The sequence below is a fragment of the Amyelois transitella genome, chromosome 3 (genome assembly GCF_032362555.1).
Source record: "Amyelois transitella isolate CPQ chromosome 3, ilAmyTran1.1, whole genome shotgun sequence".
Lineage (NCBI taxonomy): Eukaryota > Metazoa > Arthropoda > Insecta > Lepidoptera > Pyralidae > Amyelois > Amyelois transitella.
In genome coordinates this window covers 366,182-389,677 of record NC_083506.1, presented here as the reverse complement: position 1 = coordinate 389,677, position 23,496 = coordinate 366,182, and the positions used below count along the sequence as shown (strand labels likewise).

Sequence of the window (23,496 nt, the reverse complement as noted above, 5' to 3'; positions counted from 1 at the left end):
AATAATTGCTGTTTCACTTGCATTTAAGAACTTAACGGCCTCTGTGGCGCAGCGGTGAATTCGCTTGTCGGTGACACCGGAGGTCCCGGGTTCGAATCCCGGTCAGGGCGTGATGAGGACCGAACTTTCTCTGATTGGTCTGGGTCTGGGATGTTTATCTATATAAGTATTTATTATAAATTATGGTATCGTTGAGTTAGTATCTGGTAACACAAGTTTGAACTTACTTCGAGGCTAACTCAATCTGTGTAGTTTGTCCCATATACCTATATATATTTATTTAAGAAATAAAGCTTATTTCTGATTGAATGCTCTATTCCTACTGACTTCAAAAAAGGAACAGGTTCTCAATTCGACCGTATTTTTTTTCTTTCATCATGACTTCAATTCGAACAAGGTATTTCCACAGCAGAGTTAGAAGCCGCACCTGAATCGTCACTTGTCCATAAGTAGGGGTAGCTGGTATTAGATGGTAGTATGTGATATATCGTCTTCACTATACCCAGCGGACATTTGAGGGTCTCGAAGGCTATCTTTAGCAAGATGGCTGCACGAGGTAATTGAGATTCAGAGATCCATCGTGTAATAGAAGAGTTCAAAGTTGAGAAACCTTTTCCTTGATTGATTTTTACAGTACAGTACTGCTGTATTTACTTGCTTGTTCTTAATCTAAACTTCAATTTTTTTTTTCTTCCAGGCGCGTGCGACGTAGCCGGCGGCGCGGGGTCAGTGAACTCTCTGCCAGCCAGTATCAGCGGATCACGCCTAGTGCCATCTTTTGACGTCAACACCCCTAAAAATGTCACAGCCTTAGTCGGCAAATCCGCCTACCTCAGCTGCCGAGTGCGCAACCTCGGGAATAGAACGGTGAGTGATGAGAGAATTTTTGAATTTGGAACAGCTTCTAAGCTCAAAAGAGAACTAAATCTTCTTAGGCACAGGCGTAACAAATTGTAATTGTATAGGTATATGAGCTAGTGCTAGTTATGTTATAATATGACTATGATAACTTAAATCGAGACATAGATAATATTTGAGATCTGGATTTTGAAGGAAAAATACTCGAAAGGTTTTCTAAAGTGCATTTAATTAAAAATAACAGTTTATACATAGGATGTAATTTATATAATAATATCGTAGAAGGTAAAAAATGTTAACTTATTAAAGTTATTTTTTTTACCTTCTACGATATTTCGTAGCTGCTACGATACCGCTACGCTGACATCTCGTATCGACTACGACAACTTCCTCCGCCGCTGTTGTCTCTAGTTATTCGCCCACATCTAAAATGTATATTTTTTTAATTTCATCAATATAAGTTTAAACATACCATAGCTTTCATTTTAGTAATTTTTATAAATTTTATTTGATAGGGTTTATGTTTAAATTTTAAAAATAAAATTCTCTTTATCTTTTCCAAACAGCCTGAACCGACAATACTTTCAAAATTAATGCAAATAACTTCAAGGACCGAAGATAAATTTCCAATGATTCTAATGGGTGTTACTTCTGTTATCTCCCCACAGCAACCTTTAATAAACTTATTATAATTATTAGCACCCCTTGATTAAATTAACGCTCCCTAGCTCCTTCGTAATATCATACTTTCTGTGAGACTATTCCTGATAAATTTTAATCTAAATTAGTATTTGTAAATAGAGAATCGTCAAATTAATTATGTTTTAAGTCATCTCTCCTAATACGAATTTATTTGTAACTACCAAGAGATTTCAAATGCCGTACATTATAGATTTTGTCAGTGAAGGTAACATACATACATACATATAATCACGTCTATATCCCTTGCGGGGTAGACAGTGCCAACAGTCTTGAAAAGACAAATAGGCCACGCTCAGCTATTTGGTTTAATGATAGAATTGAGATTCAAATAGTGACAGGTTGCTAGCCCATCGCCTAAAAAAAGAATCCCAAGTTTGTAAGCCTATCCCTTAGTCGCCTTTTACGACATCCATAGGAAAGAGATGGAGTGGTCCTATTCTTTTTTGTACTGGTGCCGGGAACCACATGGCACTGAAGGTAACAACTTTTCAAATAAAATTAATTCATAGGTTTTTGTAAAAGCTTTACATTAGGAGGATAAACAAATAGATCTGACCTGAATAGACTGGCATCGAGGGTCTTGTAAACAGAAAAACGGTCATAATAATAACAAAAACTCCTTGTGTTTGTTTATTAAAATTAATGACTTTTGAATATTCATACTGGTTTTATTTGCATATTTCCTATGCGAAGTATTATTATTGCGACTTAAATTCCTTTTGGGGAGATGAAATAAGGAGTTCGTTTTATTTTCCAGACATCATATTATTATTATCATCATTCAGGGTCTTTTTTTTTTAACAAGTAATCAGTACTCTACTTTTTTTTCAGAGTATTAGCAAATTATATGCGAACTATTCCTTTTACCGAAATAAAGAGAGAAAGTATTTTATGTCTTTCTCTAGATTTTTAATAATATATACGTGAATGTCAAGAAAAATATTTTAATATATAATGCGTCAAGAGACAACAAACAAACAAATAAATAGATATATAACCTCACTTTCGCTATTAATGTATTTTTGAAATTTACTGTCGCAATTTTTTTCAATGGAAAGATTCACACGTGTAACAGTTCAGGTTTAATGTCGGAAAATCGGTATGAATTATAAATCTAGGCTGTTCAGGCGGAAATCTGGAATAATTATGCAAATGAATTGGCCTGAAGTTCAAGGATGCTGAATTCAGATATTTTTCCAGGCAGCTTTCAGTGAATAATTAAATTTGTATTTAGTAATTAGATAATTATTGGACGATTTTAGATTCGCTTTAGAACTTTGACGTAGAACTCAGATGGCGATATCACGGATCGCAGATTATGTAACATCATCATTATTTATTTATTTAAATATTTATTGAATCTTAAAGTTACAACAGAAGAATTAATTCAATTGCTCCCAGGCCAACCTTTAGAAAATTAATAATCTTGTCTGTTTCACCAACTGTCGTTTATTGATTTTTTCATATGGGTTAGATTAGCATCAAGTTGGCTTAACTACATATTGTATTGTTTTAATCGTACAAATACTATATTATGAAGATTTATTTTTAAATTCATGCAGCCAAAGGCTTGCCCTGATTTCCTTTCCAGAAAAGTGAACACCCAACTGGGATTGTCGCCAGAATGATAAGGATCAAATGTTATAGTTATCGTCACTCTCATATCAAAGCGCCGATTGGCTAAGTTGCGGATCTAACCGGCGCGAACCGGTTCCACCATGTACGTTCTGGATTAATCCAGATTATTTGCGTTTGACGCGGATCCCGTGCCGGCGGACATGTGGACATGCGGATGGTCTGTCGTGCAGTGCGGATTACGACCGCTGCGGACAGAAGCCGACTGCAAATAATGCGGATTTGTCGAACGCCGCTTATCGCATTGAGGCATTCATTTGAGTCCGAAATGTAAATAATTGTTTAGAATGTGGATAACGAGGGAATGGCACCGTTCTGGAATTTCTGGCATTGTTTTTGAATTAACCCTTTTCCGTGGTTTTTCGTTGGCGGATTAGATTTTGGTGAAATTTTTCAGTAGGTATTTAAACGGTAATGTTTTACTAATGTCGATTGTCCGTTTCTGGATTTTGGATAAATTTTACAATATTTCATTAACGGTTTATTATTTAGTTATTTGAAAAATCTTTTACGTTTAAGAGATATTTCTGAGTAATTATACTAATTCCAAAAACACTTATGTGAAAACCGTTGCCATATTTAATTTTAACTTTGATCCAAGAAGTTTGCAGGCTCTCTCTCGGGAAACCTGGATCAGGAATTTCGATAAAAACTTTAAATTTATAACACCGATCCAGGAGGCTGGTAAATAGTCGTTTTAAACGAGATCTCAAATTTTGTTCACATTTTCCATTGGGAAATTAAACATGTTCTCAAAGTTTTGTAAATTTTTTTAATCAAAACTTAGCTCATTTTAACAGTATATTTTATTTGTATCTTGTAGTTGAAGGGCTAGCAACCTATCACTATTTGAATCTAGATTCCTTAATAAAGCCATACAGCTGAACATGATATTACAGTCTTTTCGAGATTGTTGGCTCTGTCCACTCCGCAAAGCATTTAGACGTGACTTATATGACACTTTTAGTTCATAATCTAAATGTTCAACAAATCTTGGTTATTCATAGGTACATGCTTTCAGTAGGCGAGCATTTCAAAAGTCTTTTATTCTAGCTCCCATAGGTATCACAAAAACAACTTGCAATAAATCCTGCAAATATATTGTGAGCGTCGTCGATAAAAAATAAAACAGAAAAGTAGGTACCCGCAAAGTTGGGCGAGCGGTGGCGCCCCCCGGCGACGACTGGCGACATTGTTTTGACAGTTTAACAGTCAATGCTAAACTTGGGAGCTGCGATGAAAAACATCGGTAGTTTCGCGAGAATATAATTTGTAACTTTCGTGATTGAGTAATGTAACTTTGCATATTAAGCGTGGATAGTGTTTTTGGAATGGGTATGTTTATGTTTCAGAATCTGTGTACCAAATGGGATTGACTTAAGCATTGCAGAAACATGGTAACAGACTGACGGTGGGCTCAACAACAGGAGGATGATGATTTTTGGCCGTCATTTTATAATTGAAGATGACTTATATGCCCTTAAATAAGTTAAGGATAGCGTTCACTGAATACGAACTCTTCTTTTAACTCATCCCACATTTGCGAGCTTCCACTTCGTACGATCATCTCAATTCGACATCAAGCTAAAATTCCTAAATAAGTACTGCAGATCTATTTTAACAATAACATTATTTTACAAGACATAACTCTCCTTATTTGTGCAGTCGTGTTAAGACGAGGAAAACTCATAATTGTGGTAACTGTTGCGCCCACTCCAGTGTCAATTTCCCCTTTCTCCTGCTACCCTGCTTTGTTTATCGCCCTCCGACATCGCCTGCCAAATTTCAATTATTACGAAATTTTACGACCTCCGCCATCTTGCTCGTTAGTTTTACACGAATTTTGTTTACGCACTTTTTATGTCGCATTACTGTAAATGTATTTTTAGATTTAAATAGGTTGTTTGTCAAGGGCAAATTTTGTGGGATAGTTAAAGTCTTGATGTCTGGTTTATGGCAATGTAGGAAAGAGTGGTCCTACAACATAGAAAATCACAAGATGATTGTGCACTACTTAGAAACCTTTGGCAATACTTTTTACAAGTCATACATTCATTATATACATACATATAGTCACGTCTATATCCCTTGCGTTAGGAAAAGCCAACAGTCTCGAAAAGACTGAAAGGCCACGTGCATTTGTACGGCTTTACGATAGGATTGAGACTAAAATATTGCTATAGTCCATCGCCTACAAGAGAAATCCCAAGTTTATAAGCCTAACTTTTACATTAATTATGCTACATGCTTTTTTTTAAAAAGCTAAGTAAACGGTGTCACAAGAAACACAAGGAAACTCGTAGACCTTCAGAATATAAAAGCTAGCATCGCGCAAGTTAACGAAAAAAGTTCTAATTATAAAAAATCCATCGCCGCTGAAGATCCATACGAGCTTGGGAACCAGATATTTCGGCGCCAACGAATAACGATTATCACACTTGGACGACATCATATTCAGTTTGGGATAATAGGCTAAATAGACCGATAGTTTACCCGGCTTCCGAGCTCCGAAATGAGCGAACAAAATATGGTATTAAAGGGAATTGGCTCGCATACGGCGCACGTATGCCCCCGGATATAAGGGCGGTTTTCCCTTGTTATCCCTACGCGTGTAATGAGCTAAGATCAAAGGCAGCAACCGCCGGGCGCCCTTTGTTTGAAACGTGAACGTTCGAGATGCGGTTTCTAATGTATGTAGTAAGCTTTAAGGAGCACGTGATCATTTCTGAACACATTTCGCTGTGTTATGATTAAAGGAATTGAAATATTTACCAAGGCTTATTTGACTCGATCAATGCAGTAGTATAAGTAGTAGTAGTCTTAATCGAATAGACCGGAGACCATAGATCTTTTCTGTTGTTTTTTGTGCGAATTCTAAAGGACGACATTGTTTATTCTAGGTTACAATTAAGATACTGGTTTAAGGCATTGGTTTTAAACTGTGAAGATAGACTAAGTTTTGGATAAATAAAAAAAATATGTATTAAATGACAAGGCATTTTCGGTAACTACATTTATTATGTACCATGCTTGATAGTCCAAGTCTGTATGTTATAAATTGGAGACAGGTTTCCCTTATGGTCGTTGGTTGAGATGATAATACATTACATATTCATCATATTATTATTTTTAATCGTAATATCGTGGCCAATCCCTCACCAGCAGGCAGAACTCAACAAATAATCATCCGCGGGGTTTACACATAGTGCCGTGAATAAGGGAAATGGGGAAAAATCGTAAAAGCGGCAATACTTTAATGATTTTCCATGACTGCAATCACTCGCATAGAAGTAAGAGTGACTTCTTTAATTTAAGAGCTCACTTTTATCGCTGGAATACAAGTGGAGCGCTTCATTCTTGTCTCTGCTAATTTTTTGTTTGTTGATACGAACGACTAGAAGTAGAAATTTGTATTACCAAAGTTCGAATTTTAAGTTTTTAATCTCTCAGTGTTATAGTTATTTATTATGATTTTGTCATTATCTACTATAGATATACGACGATTAGTACACATTGTAACAACCCGATATGCAGGACAGATTTATCTATTTCATTTTTTAAATTAATCACTATGTTAATATACTCGGACTCGACAAAGAAGTTTACTCAAACTATATTTAATGGATTTAGAACCTTGAGTTTTAGCGTTTAGGTTATTTATGTGGTCTTAGCGGCAGGTTTTAGTGTATACCTACTCGTGGGTTGAATGGCCGACCTTCCGCCATTTTTTTACTTTTATTGCCTTTTCTAGGGCGTACGCTTACGAAGGGCAAACCAAACGGAACTTTTCAATGCACATTTCATAAAAAAAATGGTCCTGATCACTTTGGGTACGGATTGAGGATGTTTTTGATAAAAATAATATGTGTTAGTAGCAAAGTCAATTATACTCGCATATTGTGTACCAGGGACAAGCACGTCTTTGCCCGCGTATAACGTAAATTTACTTTTAGAGGACATAAAGAACCTAAACGCCAAATCTCAAGGTTCTAAATCCAGCGGTTTGGGCTGTGCGTTGATAAGTCAGTCAATTATCCTTTTTTACATATTTTGAAGGTAAAGTGCTGTGTTGTTCCCGGCACCAATACAAAAAGAATAGGACCACTCCATCTCTTTCCCATGGATGACGTAAAAGGCGACTAAGGGATAGGCTTTTTAAGCCTTGGGTTTCTTCTTTTAGGCGATGGGCTAGCAACCTGTCACTATTTAATCTCAATTCTATCATTAAGCCAAATAGCTGAACGTGGCCTTTCAGTCTTTTCAAGAAGAAGTTGACTCTGTCTACCCCGCAAGTGACCATATGTATTTATTGAAGGTAAAATAGGTAGATCTGTGTCCTGCAGCATCGAATAAAAAGTAAATTCTAAGTAAAAACTCCAGTACTAACCCAGTAATTAGGTAGTTTGACCCCACTTAAAGTTCTCTGCCACACCCAATGGTTGACTGGTAGATAATGCTTCTAGCATTAAGTCCGCCAATTGTGCTATATATTTATATTTTGTGCAATGAAATTTAAATACATATGATCACGTCTATATCCCTTGCGGGGTAGACAGAGCCAACAGTCTTGAAAAGACTGAATGGCCACGTTCAGCTATTTGGCTTAATGACAGAATTGAAAATTAAATAAATGAATAAAAAAGAATAAGGGCTCCAACTATACATACATAAAGCAATTTCGTCCGTCCGTCCGTCAATGACAGAGACCTCAACTGTAACTACAATGCTAACTTGCGGTGGCTTGGCTTGTTGCCAACCGGTCGATACCGGTACCGGTACCGGTCCCTTTGTGAAATCCACGATGTTTGTTTAGATTGTCAAGTCGAATCTACGAAAATTGGAGTTCTTGTTTGGATGATGTTCATGCTCGGATTGGGCTAGTCTAGCTTGTGTAGGATTTATTATGATACTAACTATGCTCTTGTGGAAAGTTCTAATAACTAGTGGTACAGTTGAGCTAGGATAACTGTATTAATATAAGACTTAAACAAAATCAGTCTAGTGGTAAAGCTATGAAAAAGAAAAGACTGATAAACATTTATCCTACTAATATTATAAATGCGAAAGTTTGTATGTCAGGATGTCAGTATGAATATTTGTTACTCTTTCACGCAAAATCTACAAAACCGATTACGATCAAATTTGGTGTGTATGTAGCTGAAGACTCAGAATAACATATAGGCTACTTTTTATCCCGGAGTTCCCGCGGGATTGATTCCACGTGGACGAAGTCGCAGGCGGCATCTAGTATAACATACATATTTACTATAACACCCGCAGATAAATAATCTTTTTATCGGTGAAAAAGTTTTCATTATCAGTGCAATATTTGCGAAGATAAGCACCTTACAAGCAAACAAAAAATCAAAGTTACAATCTATACCCTTGATAATTATAATACAGAGGTCTTGATTTGTATCTCAGAAGAATACTTGTAGAAACTTTGATAGCGCGATCTAGTCTTTTTTTGTTATTGTTAAGGCATCGCCATTACTTACCTTTCATTTACCTACTTCTTAATTAGAGGCAGGCACTTATTCGTACTTCTAAATTAATATTTTAAACAGGCCACTAGGCTGAATCTAGAAAAGAGGTTATTTTGAAATAAATTCATTATGATTAATTAACATTTTAACCTTGGGCAGAATAGAGGCCTAAGTGATTTCTTGGAAATTTATTGAATTAATCTTTGATATCGTAGTTAGAAGTCAAATTTGCTGTTGTTACAAGTAAAACTTACATACTTCTATGAATAATAATTACTTATTATGAGCGTACGACAGTGGTTCGTTCATGTAAAATATAATATAGTACAGGAGTTAGTATACGACCTATTCGTTATAAATAGTATCTGTTTGTATTTTTTTAAAAAACAAACATACATACATAAATATCATCACGTCTATATCCTTTGCGGGGTAGACAGAGCCAACAGTCTTGAAAAGATTGAAAGGCCAAGTCAGCTGTTTAGCTTAATGATAAAATTGAGATTCAAATAGTGACTGGGTGCTAGCCCATCGCCTAAAAGAAGAATCCCAAGTTTATAAGCCAATTCCTTAGTCGCCTTTTACGACATCCATGGAAAAGAGATGAAGTAGTCCTATTCTTTTTTCAACTGGTGCCGGGAACCACACGGCACACAGACAAAAACAGTAAAAAGCGATCCTGTCACGAACCAGTTATTTTGATTTCCATCAAACATAACCAAATACAATGCGGTGTCAAAGCTTTCATTACGAGAAACTGTATCAAAATTGGTTTATTTATTTTGCAGCAACGTAGCTTCTATTTGTACGTAAGTACAAAAGCGTATTCGCAAACAAGGATTTTGTGTTAACCAAATATATATTTGTACATTTCGTTTCATATGAAACATTTTTTTAATTCCGTTGAAAATCAAATAACAGTACGGACGCTCTTTAAATAATGAAAAAGTATAATTTTTTTTATAATTTGCGCGAATAACCGCCGATCTTAATTAAAGGATGCAAACAGATGAATTAATTCTACTGTATTATGTTAAATTTTGTTTATTTTTTCACATTTATTTGCCAAATATTCCAAACATTCTAACTCACACACTTTTTGCGTAATCTACTAATATATAATTAGTAGTAATATATTAGTATTAGCACGATAAGTGCTGGCTTTACACATTACATTTCCATCGTAGAATAATTCTACTTTTTTGAATAATAAATAGTTATAGTGTGCCGTGTGGTTTCTGGCACCAATAAAAAAAATAGGACCAAAAAACGACTAAGGGACTGAACAAAAAAAAAAGCGATTAAGGGATAAGCTTATAAACTCGGTATTCTTCTTTAAGGCGAGGATAGCAACCTGTCATTATTTGAATCTCAACTCTATCATTAAGCCAAACAGCTGAATGTGGTCTATCTGTCTTTTTAAGACTGTTGGCTCTGTCTTGTATAGATTGATAGGGATATAGACGTGATTATATGTATGTATCTATGTATAGTGAGCCGCTTTGTGTGCACCATTTAAGTTTTCGATAAAGTTTAATTATGTTATAGTATGCTAAGGTGCAAAAGAAAGAATTTCATTCATTTTTTTTTGCTACCTTCTGTAATATACAACAAATACCATTAAACAACCAAATAAAAAATTGATCGAAATATCCAACCTTTTCAAAACATTGTAACTTGTTTATACCATTAGAGAAAAACTAACAACTTTGCTGATGTAGCTAGTTGAAATTACAATTAGAAATACACTGTGAGAGTGTTACATAAATACTGACTAGATAAATACTTATCTTTGCAGATACTATGTAGAAAACCACTAATAATGTTTTTAGTTTGTAATTTAGAATAGTTTTTTTTTGTTATTTTAAAATAATTAATATTAGTGTATATTATTTAATTAGGTATATTCAATTAATTGTTTAAGATAATCAGAAGAAATTAACTAGATTGAGGCAAATAAATTTGTAATTTTACAACAATAAAGATAGATAAAGCCACAATTTGAAACAAGTTCTGAATTTGCTGGGAGCTAACATCCGTTCCGTTCACTGCGGAGTTAGAACCACAGACAACTGTGAACTAATTGAAAACGAAACAATAACGTAACATTTTGACGCTGACAGCATAAATCTTAGTTTATTGTTAGTACTAAGTTTTAGTGCCGTTTGAAAGTACTAAGTGCCGTGTGGTTCCCGGCATCAGTACAAAAAAGAATAGGACCACTCTCTGTCTCTTTCCTTTGGATTTCGTATAAGGCGACTAAGGGATAGACTTACAAACTTGGGATTGTTTTTTAGGCGATGGGCTAGCAACCTGTCACTATTTGAATCTCAATTCTATTATTAAACTAAATAGCTGAGCGTGGCCTATCAGTCTTTTCAAGACTGTTGGCTCTGTCTACCCCACAAGGGATAAAGACGTGACCATATGTATGTATGTACTAAGTTTTTATAAAGGATACTTTATTGACCTCCTTGCAAGATCTTAGTTGATGTGCTTATAGTAAAGCTGCAGAAGTAAGTAACCTTTTTAGACTAGAGAAGTTATAATAAAAAAAGAAAAATTGTAAGGGCGTCGGTGGTCGAATCGGTAAAATGCGTAATGCGTATGCGCAGGTTCAAATTTCACCTCGGCTATGTACCAATGACTTTTCGGAGTAATATAATTAGTTTAAATATTCACCAAAAAATATGATCCAATACAGGTTAGGTTACCCTGCAATGGTCGCGGATGTCAGATGGGAGTCGCTTCTTGTAAAAACCTGACTCACCAAATCCAGGTTCAAAAGGCGTTACCCGGGCTTCTCTACAGAGTTGTGAGGATGCAACCAGGACTAAAGTTAGGAGGAAGAGGAAATACTAGTCCGATATACTGATATATGTAGCGTACCAGTGTTATGTAGCAGTTAGATTTGCCACAAATAGGTATTCTAAGTAACAAATAGGTAAGCAAAACTTTTGAACAGAGGGAACAGAAGTTACCTTACACTTTCTCTGGTACATAAAAGTCAAGAAGTATTTACGGCTGTACATTATATATCAGTCACTTGATCAGGCAGTAACAAAACAAAGACGAAACATTAATTAATCATAAAGGTACGTACAGACTATGTTTAAATATTGTATCGCTCGAAAAACAATGTTATTTAATGTTAACATTTATATATTGAAATAAAAAATAACAATAACCTGTTAAATAACTTAGTACATAACATGTTTTGCTATATAATGTGAACGCACTAATACTTTTTCACATAAAAAAATCCGCAACCATTTTCCTATGCCTTTATTAAATTCGCACTCAATTCGGTAAAATCAATACTGACACCTATGATTTATTATCGAAAGTTAGGTAGGAGATAGTGGAAATACGGGAGCTTTTATCTCTATACATTATCCTATTATTTTTCTCGCCTTAGTAATAATTCAATTTGTGAAGTTGGCGGCGCCGGCCGTTGCGAGCCGAGCTTTGTTTATGTGCGAGAGCTTTAGGTCAGTTTTCCACTATTACCTGTTACTTCTTTAGTACTTAGCTTGTCGCTAGCCTTGTCAGTTACAATAATAATGAAAGAAAATTTGTTTAAAGTGACAAGTGGAAAGGTAACGTTTGTGCTTACCCTGAAAGTGGAAAGAGGTGTATTTATGTATCAAAAATTCTGTCAGATTTTAATTAAGCTATTAAACGAGTAATTTTTGTATATAAGTATTTACATACTTATATTTAATAATAGTTTTGGTGGTTTTTCTGAAGTCCACCAAGCACAGCTCGGTCACCCAGGTACTAGGAATAAAATTAGTAGGCACAAACATAATTTTAAAAAATTTGCAGAAATCTGGTAATTAGAACTTATAGAAACTTCTTAAATTGACATTGGACAAGGTTCCGTTACATATTGTATGTACGACGAGTACTGTAGGTGTACATGTTATAAGTTTAGAGCTAAAATTACCTTTCAGGTTCAATTATTTCTGCAAATATTATTAACAGGATTTCAAATTATATACGTAATTTAAATAAAAATCTCTTCAGTTTCCAACTTACTTAGTAAAAAGATAATCAGATAAATAATTATTCGAGAAAAAATATTTCAGTGATAGTGGACAACAAGCCTTATACAAAGTTGCGACTTCCAACTTAAAGTGCTTTAAGTACTCCCGCTTTAATTCAGGTTTACTGATTTCGTCGAATTCAGATATAAAATATTTTTATGCTTAGTCACTTATGAAATTAACATGACCTTTCTTACTTATTTGGATTTTAGCTAAGTAAGTATTTTATGAGTGAAACAAATGAAATTTATTTATATACGAATCCATAGTTTTCTAAAAAAAGAGACATGGATGGATATTTGTTCTAAACTTTATATAGACCACATAGTTCGTTTCTCTTTGTCTTTTTAGTAGATAGAGACACATCTTTCCACGATCCCTACATACTTCTTTTGCTTCATTCACATTCATTACCGTCTTCATGCAAGCTCATCAGCTGAGGGTGCGTGACCTGATCTTCCGCCAGGCCGTCCTCAGCTAGTAGAAAATCAATTGGGATTGCAAATCTGTGGACTGAGAAATCAAGACTGCTGGCTCTATCTACCCCGCAAGGGATATAGACGTGATTATATGTATACATACAAACATATGGTCACGTCTATATCCTTTGAGGGGTAGACAGAGCCAACAGTCCTCTTGAACGACAACAAACTTCTCTGTACTTCAAAGCACCTCATCCTTCATAGCCAGGTGGCTAGCTACTTCCAAATGCTTGACTTGGCAACTGACAGTTTTCTATAAGCGTTGTCTGCGAACGCCATTGTATTACGACTGGGTGGTGTTGTTGGCGAAATTCCAGATAACAAATATGAAGCAATATTTGTTGCGAACTTAAACTTAAGACTCTCATTTTGAGCTGAAAGTTTACTCTTATACCTTCACCTGTTTGTAACGGTTTATACCCTCATTTGAAAGTGGGGTATTATAAAAACTTACGAGACACATAGTAACTTAATCATGCCTGTTTTTCGGAGGGTTTAGCAGAGATTCCATTTGTCCAGTTATCACGATCCTTGTATACGTTTGTTGTTTCATCCACATTCATCAATCAATTGATTAATCCATCGGTGAAGGTTATTCTTTAAATATGAGATTGACATGAATATAATGATTTAGGGCTATACTTAGACTGAGCTTGTCCCAAAAAGTAAATTCAAGACTAATGTTTTAGGAATTCTAACATAACGTTCTACAAAAATAAAAGTGGCAGAAAAATAATTAAGTTAATTTTTTCATCATGGGTTGACCATGGTCGAACTCGGGTCCTTGTGAGTCAGGGCCACATAACCACTACGTCACTGCGGCCGATACAGTATTGATGATATTGAACAAACTCCGGCAATTTGTCACCCTCAAACAACGTAACAAGTTTCCAAGACTAGCGTCCAATGTCACCACAGAGCGCAGAAGGTCACTGACGGCGCGGTGTTCTCTGCTCTGTGGGTGTCACGGCGAAATAAGGCTGCATATACATGTGGTCGCGGTATCTAAGCTATCCTCAAATTGATATTAAGCGCTTAATACCTAACAATATTTCCAAACAAATATAAGAAAAATGTCGTGTCAGATGTGTAGGCAAAATTAACCTGAATAGCCAATAAAGGTTATATGATGGGTTAACAATTGTCTTTTTAAGTGTATCACGGGTTGTGTCTTATCAATGGGTTTCCCTTTATTGTCAAATTATAAACCTATTAATTAGTGTTTACGGGAGTAAAAATCTATTTAGCTGCGTCCTATGTGTGGGAAAATTCGTTGTCCCATATAAGATGGTTTCAAGGCTACGAGAATTTAAAAACGAAGAACGTTACTGTTGGTGTAATGAGATGGGCGATCGGGTTTTGAGTCAGGTATCCAGGTGCGATTCCAATAGTTTTATCGTTGCTTCTATTATTTTTTATATTATTTTGGGCCATGGATGTCAATTTATAAGTATTTATTAAAATGTAGGTAGTTATCTCGTGAAATAATTTTCGAACTGACTTAAGGGCAAATTAATATGTGTAATTTGTTCCGTACATATTTACTATTTATTTGCGGTTTTATGATAGCCACCAAGCACAACTCGGTCATCCAGGTACTAATAAAATTATATCGATTATTTTATAATCAAAAATAACTTGATTGATTGCTTGATATACCGTCATCGTGTACACAGCCTAACCGGTATTGCTCTGTGTCCGGACAAATGGTGATTCCAGAACCTTCCGGCGTCCGTCCTTCAGGACTAAGATTAGGGTGGACAGTTGCCCTTTTCTGGAGCATTTGCTTACGTAATGTACACTTTTATTGTTCTTTCCAGGTCTCAAAGGCCAGAGCTCGGAAACATTAATCCTCACTTTTATTTTTAGCTTTGGTTGTATTTCAACATACATACATACGGTCACGTCTATATCCCTTGTGGGGTCTACCCCACGAGAGCCAAAGTATTATTTCATGTGAGTTTATCTTGTTCAGTCAGTTACCGATTGAAATATAAATAAATTAAAGTCTGTTGGTAATCATCTCTCTCCTGGTATTAGCCTGTGACCACAATCCTGGATTTAATTACTTACCAAGTCAGGTTTCACATGAAGTAACTCCCGTCTGACCTTCGCAGTTTTTCCAGAAAAATCTGACCCATATCATACCAGTCCATGATGAGAAACGAACTTTCTCTGTTGGCCTGGGTCTTGGATGTTTATCTATATAAGTATTTATTATAAAATATAGTATCATTGGGTCAGTATTTCATAAGACAAGTCTTTGTGTAATCTGTGCTTTATTTATTTATTTATTGGATCGTGGTAGCACATTAATCTCGTTGCTGGAATGTGCAGGTTTCACGATTTCTCACTGTCAGAGCATCGGTAGGCAATGAAACTAATGTACACCAGAGTCATTGGTACACGAATGCCAAAGGATATGAACTGAACTGACGGATATTCGATTCTGTAAGGGTTCTATCACGGACGCCCTAATTTTTAAAGTAATTATTTTACTCTAAAGGCTATATTCTGTAGGATGTGGTACGTTGTTGACTCACTGACAGATTTATAGTCTATGGTCCGCAGGCCTGACGAGGGATATCCGCCGGAAAATTATCTCAGCCCAGCGTCTAATGTAGCCGTGCACAGAGCAGTGCAGTGTACCTCTTTAGGTCGTTCCCAGCTCTGTGTTGGTGAGAGGCATTTTGAAGATTATCTTAGTTACTTGTGAAGGTTTTATACATTTAGGATGATCGCAGGTGCAAATGTCTGAAAATACACCCTTATATTACACCTCTTTCCTGGAAGCCACACAGAGGCTACCTCTTTCCATATAAATAACTCTCTTAATGCAAGTTCGTTTGTGGATACTCATGACCTGACTTTTCGCCAGAACATCCCGGATTTGGTGAAGGTAAGTATGATCTACCATTCCAAAAATAACAAAAATATTGACTCTTGATTCCCGAATGTTTTTTATCTAGGTAACTGGCTACTTGCACTCCTTTGTGTTACTGAATTTATAATTAAAATCCTTTTTTTTTTAAATATAATATAGTTCCATGCATTCCACATTTGAATTACGTGAATCTCTAAACTTATCGAGTATATTACCCAAGGACCTACCCTACGTACTCCTTTGAGACAGTAGGTGCAGCCAACATACAAAACTGGAAGACAGTTGTACTCGTCAGGTTGGCAGCCATTAATCTGTCAAGTTGTCGTGACGGGGGTCGGGGCAGTTTGTGCGCTCGTGTCACGCCGAGTTTCTAACTGTCGTGACGAAACTTCGTTACATGTATCGGAGTAAGATTAGTTGTTTTAAACTGTAGCATTTAAAATCATTACGAAGCCATACAGCTGAACGTGGCCTTTCAGTCAAGACTAACCTTTTTCATTTCACGATAACAGTTTTCTTACATAAAATATTTCCTTAAGCATGGACACATGTGCATGACAAACTGTATTCTTTCAAACAAAACTGGATAGAATATAAAAATGCAATTTCCTTATCAATCCAATGCAAGTTTCCTTCCGAAGTCCAGACAAAGCCGGGCGCGTCGCGATCAATTTTATTCGATTCAGAACCATTGTTCTTGCTTCCGATCCACTGTGGCGCAAAGAGGGAAACACTGTTGACTTATCTCTTTAAGGGTGAATCGACGTAGATTTTATTTCTGTTGATTTTTATGTGAATAAGCTCGATGAAGTGTTACTACAGTGATCATAGCGCGTTTCAGCTGTAGGGATAAGTGATGGAATTGAGATTCAATTAGTGACAGGTTGCTAGCCCATTGCCTTTATATAAAGATTGGTAATAAAAAATATATCCTACTAATATTAGAAATGCGAAAGTTTGTGAGTATATCAGCATGTCAGTATGGATGTTTGTCACTCTTTCACGCAAAATCTTATGAACCGATTACGATGAAATTTGGTATGTAGGTAGCTGAAGACCCAGAATAACATAAAGGCTACTTTTTAACCTGGAATTCCCGCGGGATTGAAAGGGTTTCGCAGGATGCGGACGAAGTCGCGGGCGGCCTCTAGTATATACTACAAAACGCCAAATACACAACATACCCCTTTTTAATCTAAATACATACATACATATAGTCACGTCAATATCCCTTGCGGGGTAGATAGAGCCACGTTCAGCTGTTTGGCTTAATGATAATATTGAGATTCAAATAGCGACAGTTTGCTAACCCATCGCCTAAAAGAAGAATCCCAAAATTATAAGCCAATCCCTTAGTCGCCTTTTACGACATCCGTGGGCAAGAGATGAAGCAGTCCTATTCTTTTGTCTATAAGTGCCGGGAACCACACGACATAAGTTGCCATGTTCAAAGAAATTCCCTGAAGGGGCGTAGTGTGAAAATATTCCGTAGCAGCGTTTCCTGTCGTGCTCGATGGTAATAGTAAGTTGTTTCAGGCTGGCATTCCTCGGTTTAATGAGCGCGCCACGCCCACAGCTCTGCACTTCCAATGCAAAACAGTTAGAGGAGAGAGAAAGAGACATCTTGAGCTGGACGTGGCCTTACAAACTTTTTAAAGATTACCGAAGAGAATAAAGACCAGCACCCGGGCATGGCTGACACTATGAGGTTTTTATAAAGAGAGACAGAGAGAGAGAATATATACAGAGAGAATAAGTATTTATTATAAAATATAGTCTTGGGGCTAGCTCGGTCTGTGTTATTCATCCACATATATGTATTTAACTCTGCAAATTTGAATCAAATCATATTTATGTCGTTACGCACAAAAGTCCTATCCATCATTCGATTACATCCAGGCAACCTTAAGAATACTACCTTCAGAGAAGAATTATAACGCAAACATTATTTATTCCCAGCTTTATTTCCGTGATCTCAGTGGTTTGCGCTCTTTGAATACGAATTATTCAAATGCTACACTTATTTTAACACTTTTAATAGCAAGACGATTGCGAAGGAATATAATGAATTAGAAGATCCTCGTTTTGGTGAAACGTTTAAAATTGACTGTGGTTTTGTGTTTTCTGACAGAACTGAGAAATGCGTTGATGTACAGTGAACTCGGACTTCAACTGACTTACGCGTTGGCTCTGTTACCCCGTAAGAAAAAGGACGTGATTGAAAATACATGAATAAATACTCCTCCTCATTTTTGTAAAAACATATAAGTATGGCAAATTTTGGCTTTACTAGAATAGTAATTTTGGCCGTAAGTTAACTGTCAGATATAAGATAATTTTAGAAAATCCTCCTTCACAGACCTTTAACGTTACCTTAATGTTTATGCTTATGACAAAATTCAACGTTATTTTTATATAGTTTGGGCTATGCGTTTATAATAATTTTCATAACTAATAGAATTAACATAAAACTTCAATGACTGATATATGACCAAATTTTTATTTACATTACAAAGACATGTGTAAATTACATTATATTACATTTTGTCAGTACAAAATAAATGTACATATTTTTTATAATAAAAATAAACACTGAAATAATAAGTATTTCTGTTCATCGCTCACCTTCTTTGTTTCAAGAATATATTTAATACCGCAAACACAGGAGACTTTATGAGATATTTGGAGATGGGAAGTTATAAACAAACGAACACATTTCCAGAGAGACCGGTAGAAAGCAGAAGAACAATTGGCAAAAAAGCCTTATTGCGTGCGGGGATATAAATCTTGTGTAAAGAACAGATGTTAAATAAATGTAGATACGTTACGTTTTACACAAAAGAGAAAGGTTAAGGGTTTACGAATTATAATAGGCACTTTGATATCAAGAGTTCTACTGAAAATAACATATTTATTCCTCTATAACATCACGTAAATTAATCGTCTTCCACCAGTGGCCCTTTGGCCTTGGCCCTGTGGCTTTTTGGCCATGATTTTGAATTAGATAAGACAGGTTGTACAAGATGAGTCTAGGCTCTGATAGATGTATCTTTCGCAGGGAAACTAACCCATATTGAATAATGGTATACCCAATTACCTAAATTAGAAGGTTCCTTCACGATGTTTACCTTCGCCTTAAAGAAAACCGGTTAGCACTCAAACTAATGTACATAACTTAGAAGAGAATCAATGCGTCATGGCCGTGGTAGGATGTAACTTTATTTTAGTTAAGAAATTTATGAGTTGTCATCGAATAGAAATAAAAGAATTCTGATATTGTACAAAAAACCAAAATATTTTTTTTTATTTCTTTATAGATGTTTTTAATAAAAGACGCATCTTTACGTGAAACATCATTGATGCGGAGTAATTCATTTTTGGCTGGAATTTCGGGAAGAGGGATTTTGGTAATGCGTTTGCTCATCGGGTTAGACTCGAGACAAATAGGGGTGCTTCGGGGGAGTTTACAATTACTACGGAATCATGGCATGAAGAGGTATTGTAATTTTGTATTAAAATTTAAAAATAAAGGGCAAATATTTTTACTTGTTAGCTTCATTGGTCAAACGGTTTTGCACTGGAATAAGAAAAGATTATTTATTTATCAACTTCTTTGTCATAGCGGTTCACTAATTTTCAAAGTCTCGAACTAACTTTGGGGTTAATTCACAATATAAAAGACATATCCCGTATCTATTATTTCTTTTATTTATTTATTTCTTTTTGAGGAACTTTAACCAGCTGAGATTTATTTATAAGTACAACCGTGACGGATTTTATTAATGTTTTCCTTTCTTTAGTCGCCTTTCAAGAACAAGGTCAAAGATCACACAAGTCTTAGTAATAGTATAAGTATTCCACATCTGTAAAATGCTTTTTACACTAAAACCTATCTGTGACTTAATCGAGAACAAGCAAACAAAAGGATCCATCTTGCTAACGACGAAGCACTGTTAAAAGTTGCGAAGGAAGCATTACGTCTTGGGAGCTTTGGACACAAACTTTTAAAAGCACGGCGCCACTGCCCTCAATAACGGAGCTTTGTAAGCTCGGTGTTTATCTTTCGGGAAACGTTTTGTTTTTGCGTGAAAACGTCACTCTTTTGTTTAGCGTGAAAATTTTTGTAATGAAGTTATAACTTTAAACTGACAAGTTAGGGTTTTGATCGCTAAGACTTTTATTTTATTCATGTTTTTTTTAAATATATCTAACATTGCATAAACATACATACATATGTATATTCACGTTTATATCCCTTGTTGCGTAGACAAAGCCAACAGTCTTGAAAAGGCCACTTTCAGCTGTTTGGCTTAATGATAGAATTGAGATTCAAATAGTGACAGGTTGCTAGCACATCGCCTAAAAGAAGAATCCGAAGATTATAAGCCTATCTCAGTCGCCTTTTACGACATTAATGGGAACGAGATGGAATGGCTTTATTCTTTACTTTATTGGTACCGGAAACCACATTGCATAAATATTATTAAAATGTTCATCATCTTGTTCTTTATTTTATTTTTATAGATTCTGTATATATTAATATATATTAATATATATTTTTTAAAATCTCTATGGCGTCAAATGATAAACGAATAAAATTCAGTCGCTCTACATAAATACATAAATAATATATATATTTGATATAAAAATTTCTTACAAAAAGCAGTCAAATTTATGTATTACTTAACCGTCATGCATTTTGTAGCCGCTTATTGCAAGTCACTTATCACAAAAATAAAATCAATTTCAACCCCTCGTCTTATAAAGTATTTCAGAAGATCATCCAAAAAGGAGAATCATCCTATCATCAAGTTTAAAAGCAACAAAGCCACTGCAACTGATGACTTGCAGTTATAGAATTGATTATATAGATATTATAATGATTCAGCAATGATATTGACTATCTGGAATCAAGACAAAACATCCATATTTAAATATGATTCCAGCCCAGTTTTCGCGCGATAAAAACGGCGTCGCGCGTGTCATGTTACGGGGACTGAAATTTTAGAATAGGACCACTCTATTCTCTAGTCATTCTCATGGATTTCGTAATATGTTACTAAGGGAATAAGTTTTTTATTATAGGTTATTTTTATCGAGATTTGAATTCAGAAACGTGCCTTTTTTGAGCTCTGTCTCTGTCTCTGTCCATAAGGAATATGAACGAGATATAGGTTTGTATTTGTCATTTCCTGATTCAGCAGCGTTATTGATGACGATTTAGATTAAAAGGAAAACACCCACGTTTCCAAAACGTACAAATGTGCGGAGGGAAAATTGGGAAGATTGAATGTACAATAGTTGGGCTCTCAGGATGCTCTACCCTCATTATCGGGAGAAACGTGGCCGGCATCGCTAGTGGAGCCAATTTACCAATTTTTGGGATAAACACACGTCTGATCAGTATACTGTATAGAGAAAAGAAAATATTTGTTGTTTTGGTGTTATCGGCACTATTTATTTATACATACAAACATAGATACATATGGTCACGTCTATATCCCATGTGGGGTAGACAGAGCCAACGGTCTTGAAAATACTGATAGGCCACGCTCAGCTATTTGGTTTAATGATAGAATTGAGATTCAAATAGTGACAGGTTGCTAGCCCATCGCCTAAAAAAAGAATCCCAAGTTTGTAAGCCTATGCCTTAGTCGCCTTTGCGACATCCATGGAAAAGAGATGGAGTGGTCCTATTCTTTATTGTACTGGTGCCGGGAACCACACGGCACCAGTACATATATTTATAGTACCTTCTAAAACAGAAGCATGTTAAAAAGTTATTGTATGTAGGTGTACCTTTCTTTATAGGAAATAGTCGTGATGGTACCTACATATGTATGCTTGTATGTAACAGAATAATGTAGAAAAGAGAACTACTTTGAATTGAATCTAAACTTGGCAGTCACTCCCATCTTTGCGTGTTAGTTTCATCCTGAGCTGATCGGATCCTGAGCTCCGTAGCAGCAGCCCTCAGCTCAGAATCCGCTTTTAGACATTTCTATCTGCACTATGACAAGCGAGGATAACACCTAGCCTGGCGGAAGATCTTTCCTTTGGTGGCGGTCGAGCCGAATCATCGCTCCCGCTACAGTCATATCTTCAGATTTAACGAAATTGGTTGACGTTGAATAAATAACACACCCGTATCGCTCAATCCTTTTGAAATTATTTACCTTATAATCCTGTCAATCTATCCTTTCTTATTACATTAGTCTCATAATGCCCTCTAAAATTTCTCCATATTACCTGTATCCCAAAATTATTTGAAAGTAAGAAAAATCTACAAACTTCTTCTGCTTCATTCGCATTCGTTACTCTCTTCATGCAAGCTTAAAGTAGGTACTTTCGTCTAAGCCTTTCTTTTTTAAATGTAAGAATGTTTATGAATAAGTTAACTGCACAAAGAATATTAAAAGTAGTCAGCAGTCGCTATATTTTTTTACTTCTCTTCTAAACGCTTAAGCCAACGAACATTACAAAAAAGCTTATTCTAAAAAATGGTTTTTATATACAGAGTATTCTATTCTAATACTTGTTTAGCAATATGAAGAGATGAAAATGTGAATACAGCCTTATCCGTTTCCTGACATGAGCGCACAAATGAAACAAAGACAAGAGATACGCCATCTGACGTCACATCCGTCACGCCGCGGTCGTTTTTAATTGAATGCCTGAAAGGCGGCGTTCCACAGCTATGCAAAGATACGCTACGCTTGGAATTATTGTTATTTTTTGTGGCTCCCTGCACACTCCTTTCGCTTTATAAATGTGGATGAAGCGAAACAAGTGTGCAGGGATCGTTGCGTGGATAGTTGTGGTCTCTGCCTACCCCTCCGGGAAAGAGGCGTGATTTATGTATGTATGTTTTTTTTTGATATGTCGATGTGAATACTTTCTCTATTTTCTTCTGCCTGGCGTTAATCCCGGTCCTAAAACAGCACCTTTCTGGAAAAGAGCCGCTTGCGCGTCTGTATCAAGTTGCAATACAATAAACTTTTCAAATAAGTCATACTGCGACGCGGCGCGCGGAGGCAGAACAGTTCGAGCACAAGCAGCAAGCGGCGCGCACATTAAAACTGCGCTGCTTCTGATCTGCGTTTGGTGAGCTCAGGCCTTTAGACTCAGTTATGGAATCATGGCATTACTCTTTTATTTGCTGGTTCGCGCGTACAAAGGGCACCGCGGCCCTGCTTATAAATACGCAATGTAATGATGTTTCTGTGTTTTATTCGCTTTTTTGTTTTAATGGGGTATTGTGGACGAGGCAATAAAATATTTTGGCGAATTTGTGACGCCCGTAAAAAGATGCTTTTGTTTTTCATTATAGGTTATAAAAGAAATTATGAGAGGTTCTTACCTTATCAAGTATTTATGTGACCTGTATTTAGGAGAATCCG

General features: G+C 35.9%; 1 protein-coding gene across 1 annotated transcript in view; it reads left to right on the top strand.

The window, feature by feature from the left end:
• LOC132902960 (zwei Ig domain protein zig-8-like) overlaps window positions 1-23,496 on the top strand; it is a 380,584-nt gene that overhangs the window by 112,783 nt on the left and 244,305 nt on the right. The window contains exon 3 of the mRNA XM_060950048.1: window positions 698-867. Coding sequence (XP_060806031.1) covers window positions 698-867 — 170 coding nt within the window. The remainder of the gene's footprint in view (window positions 1-697; window positions 868-23,496) is intronic.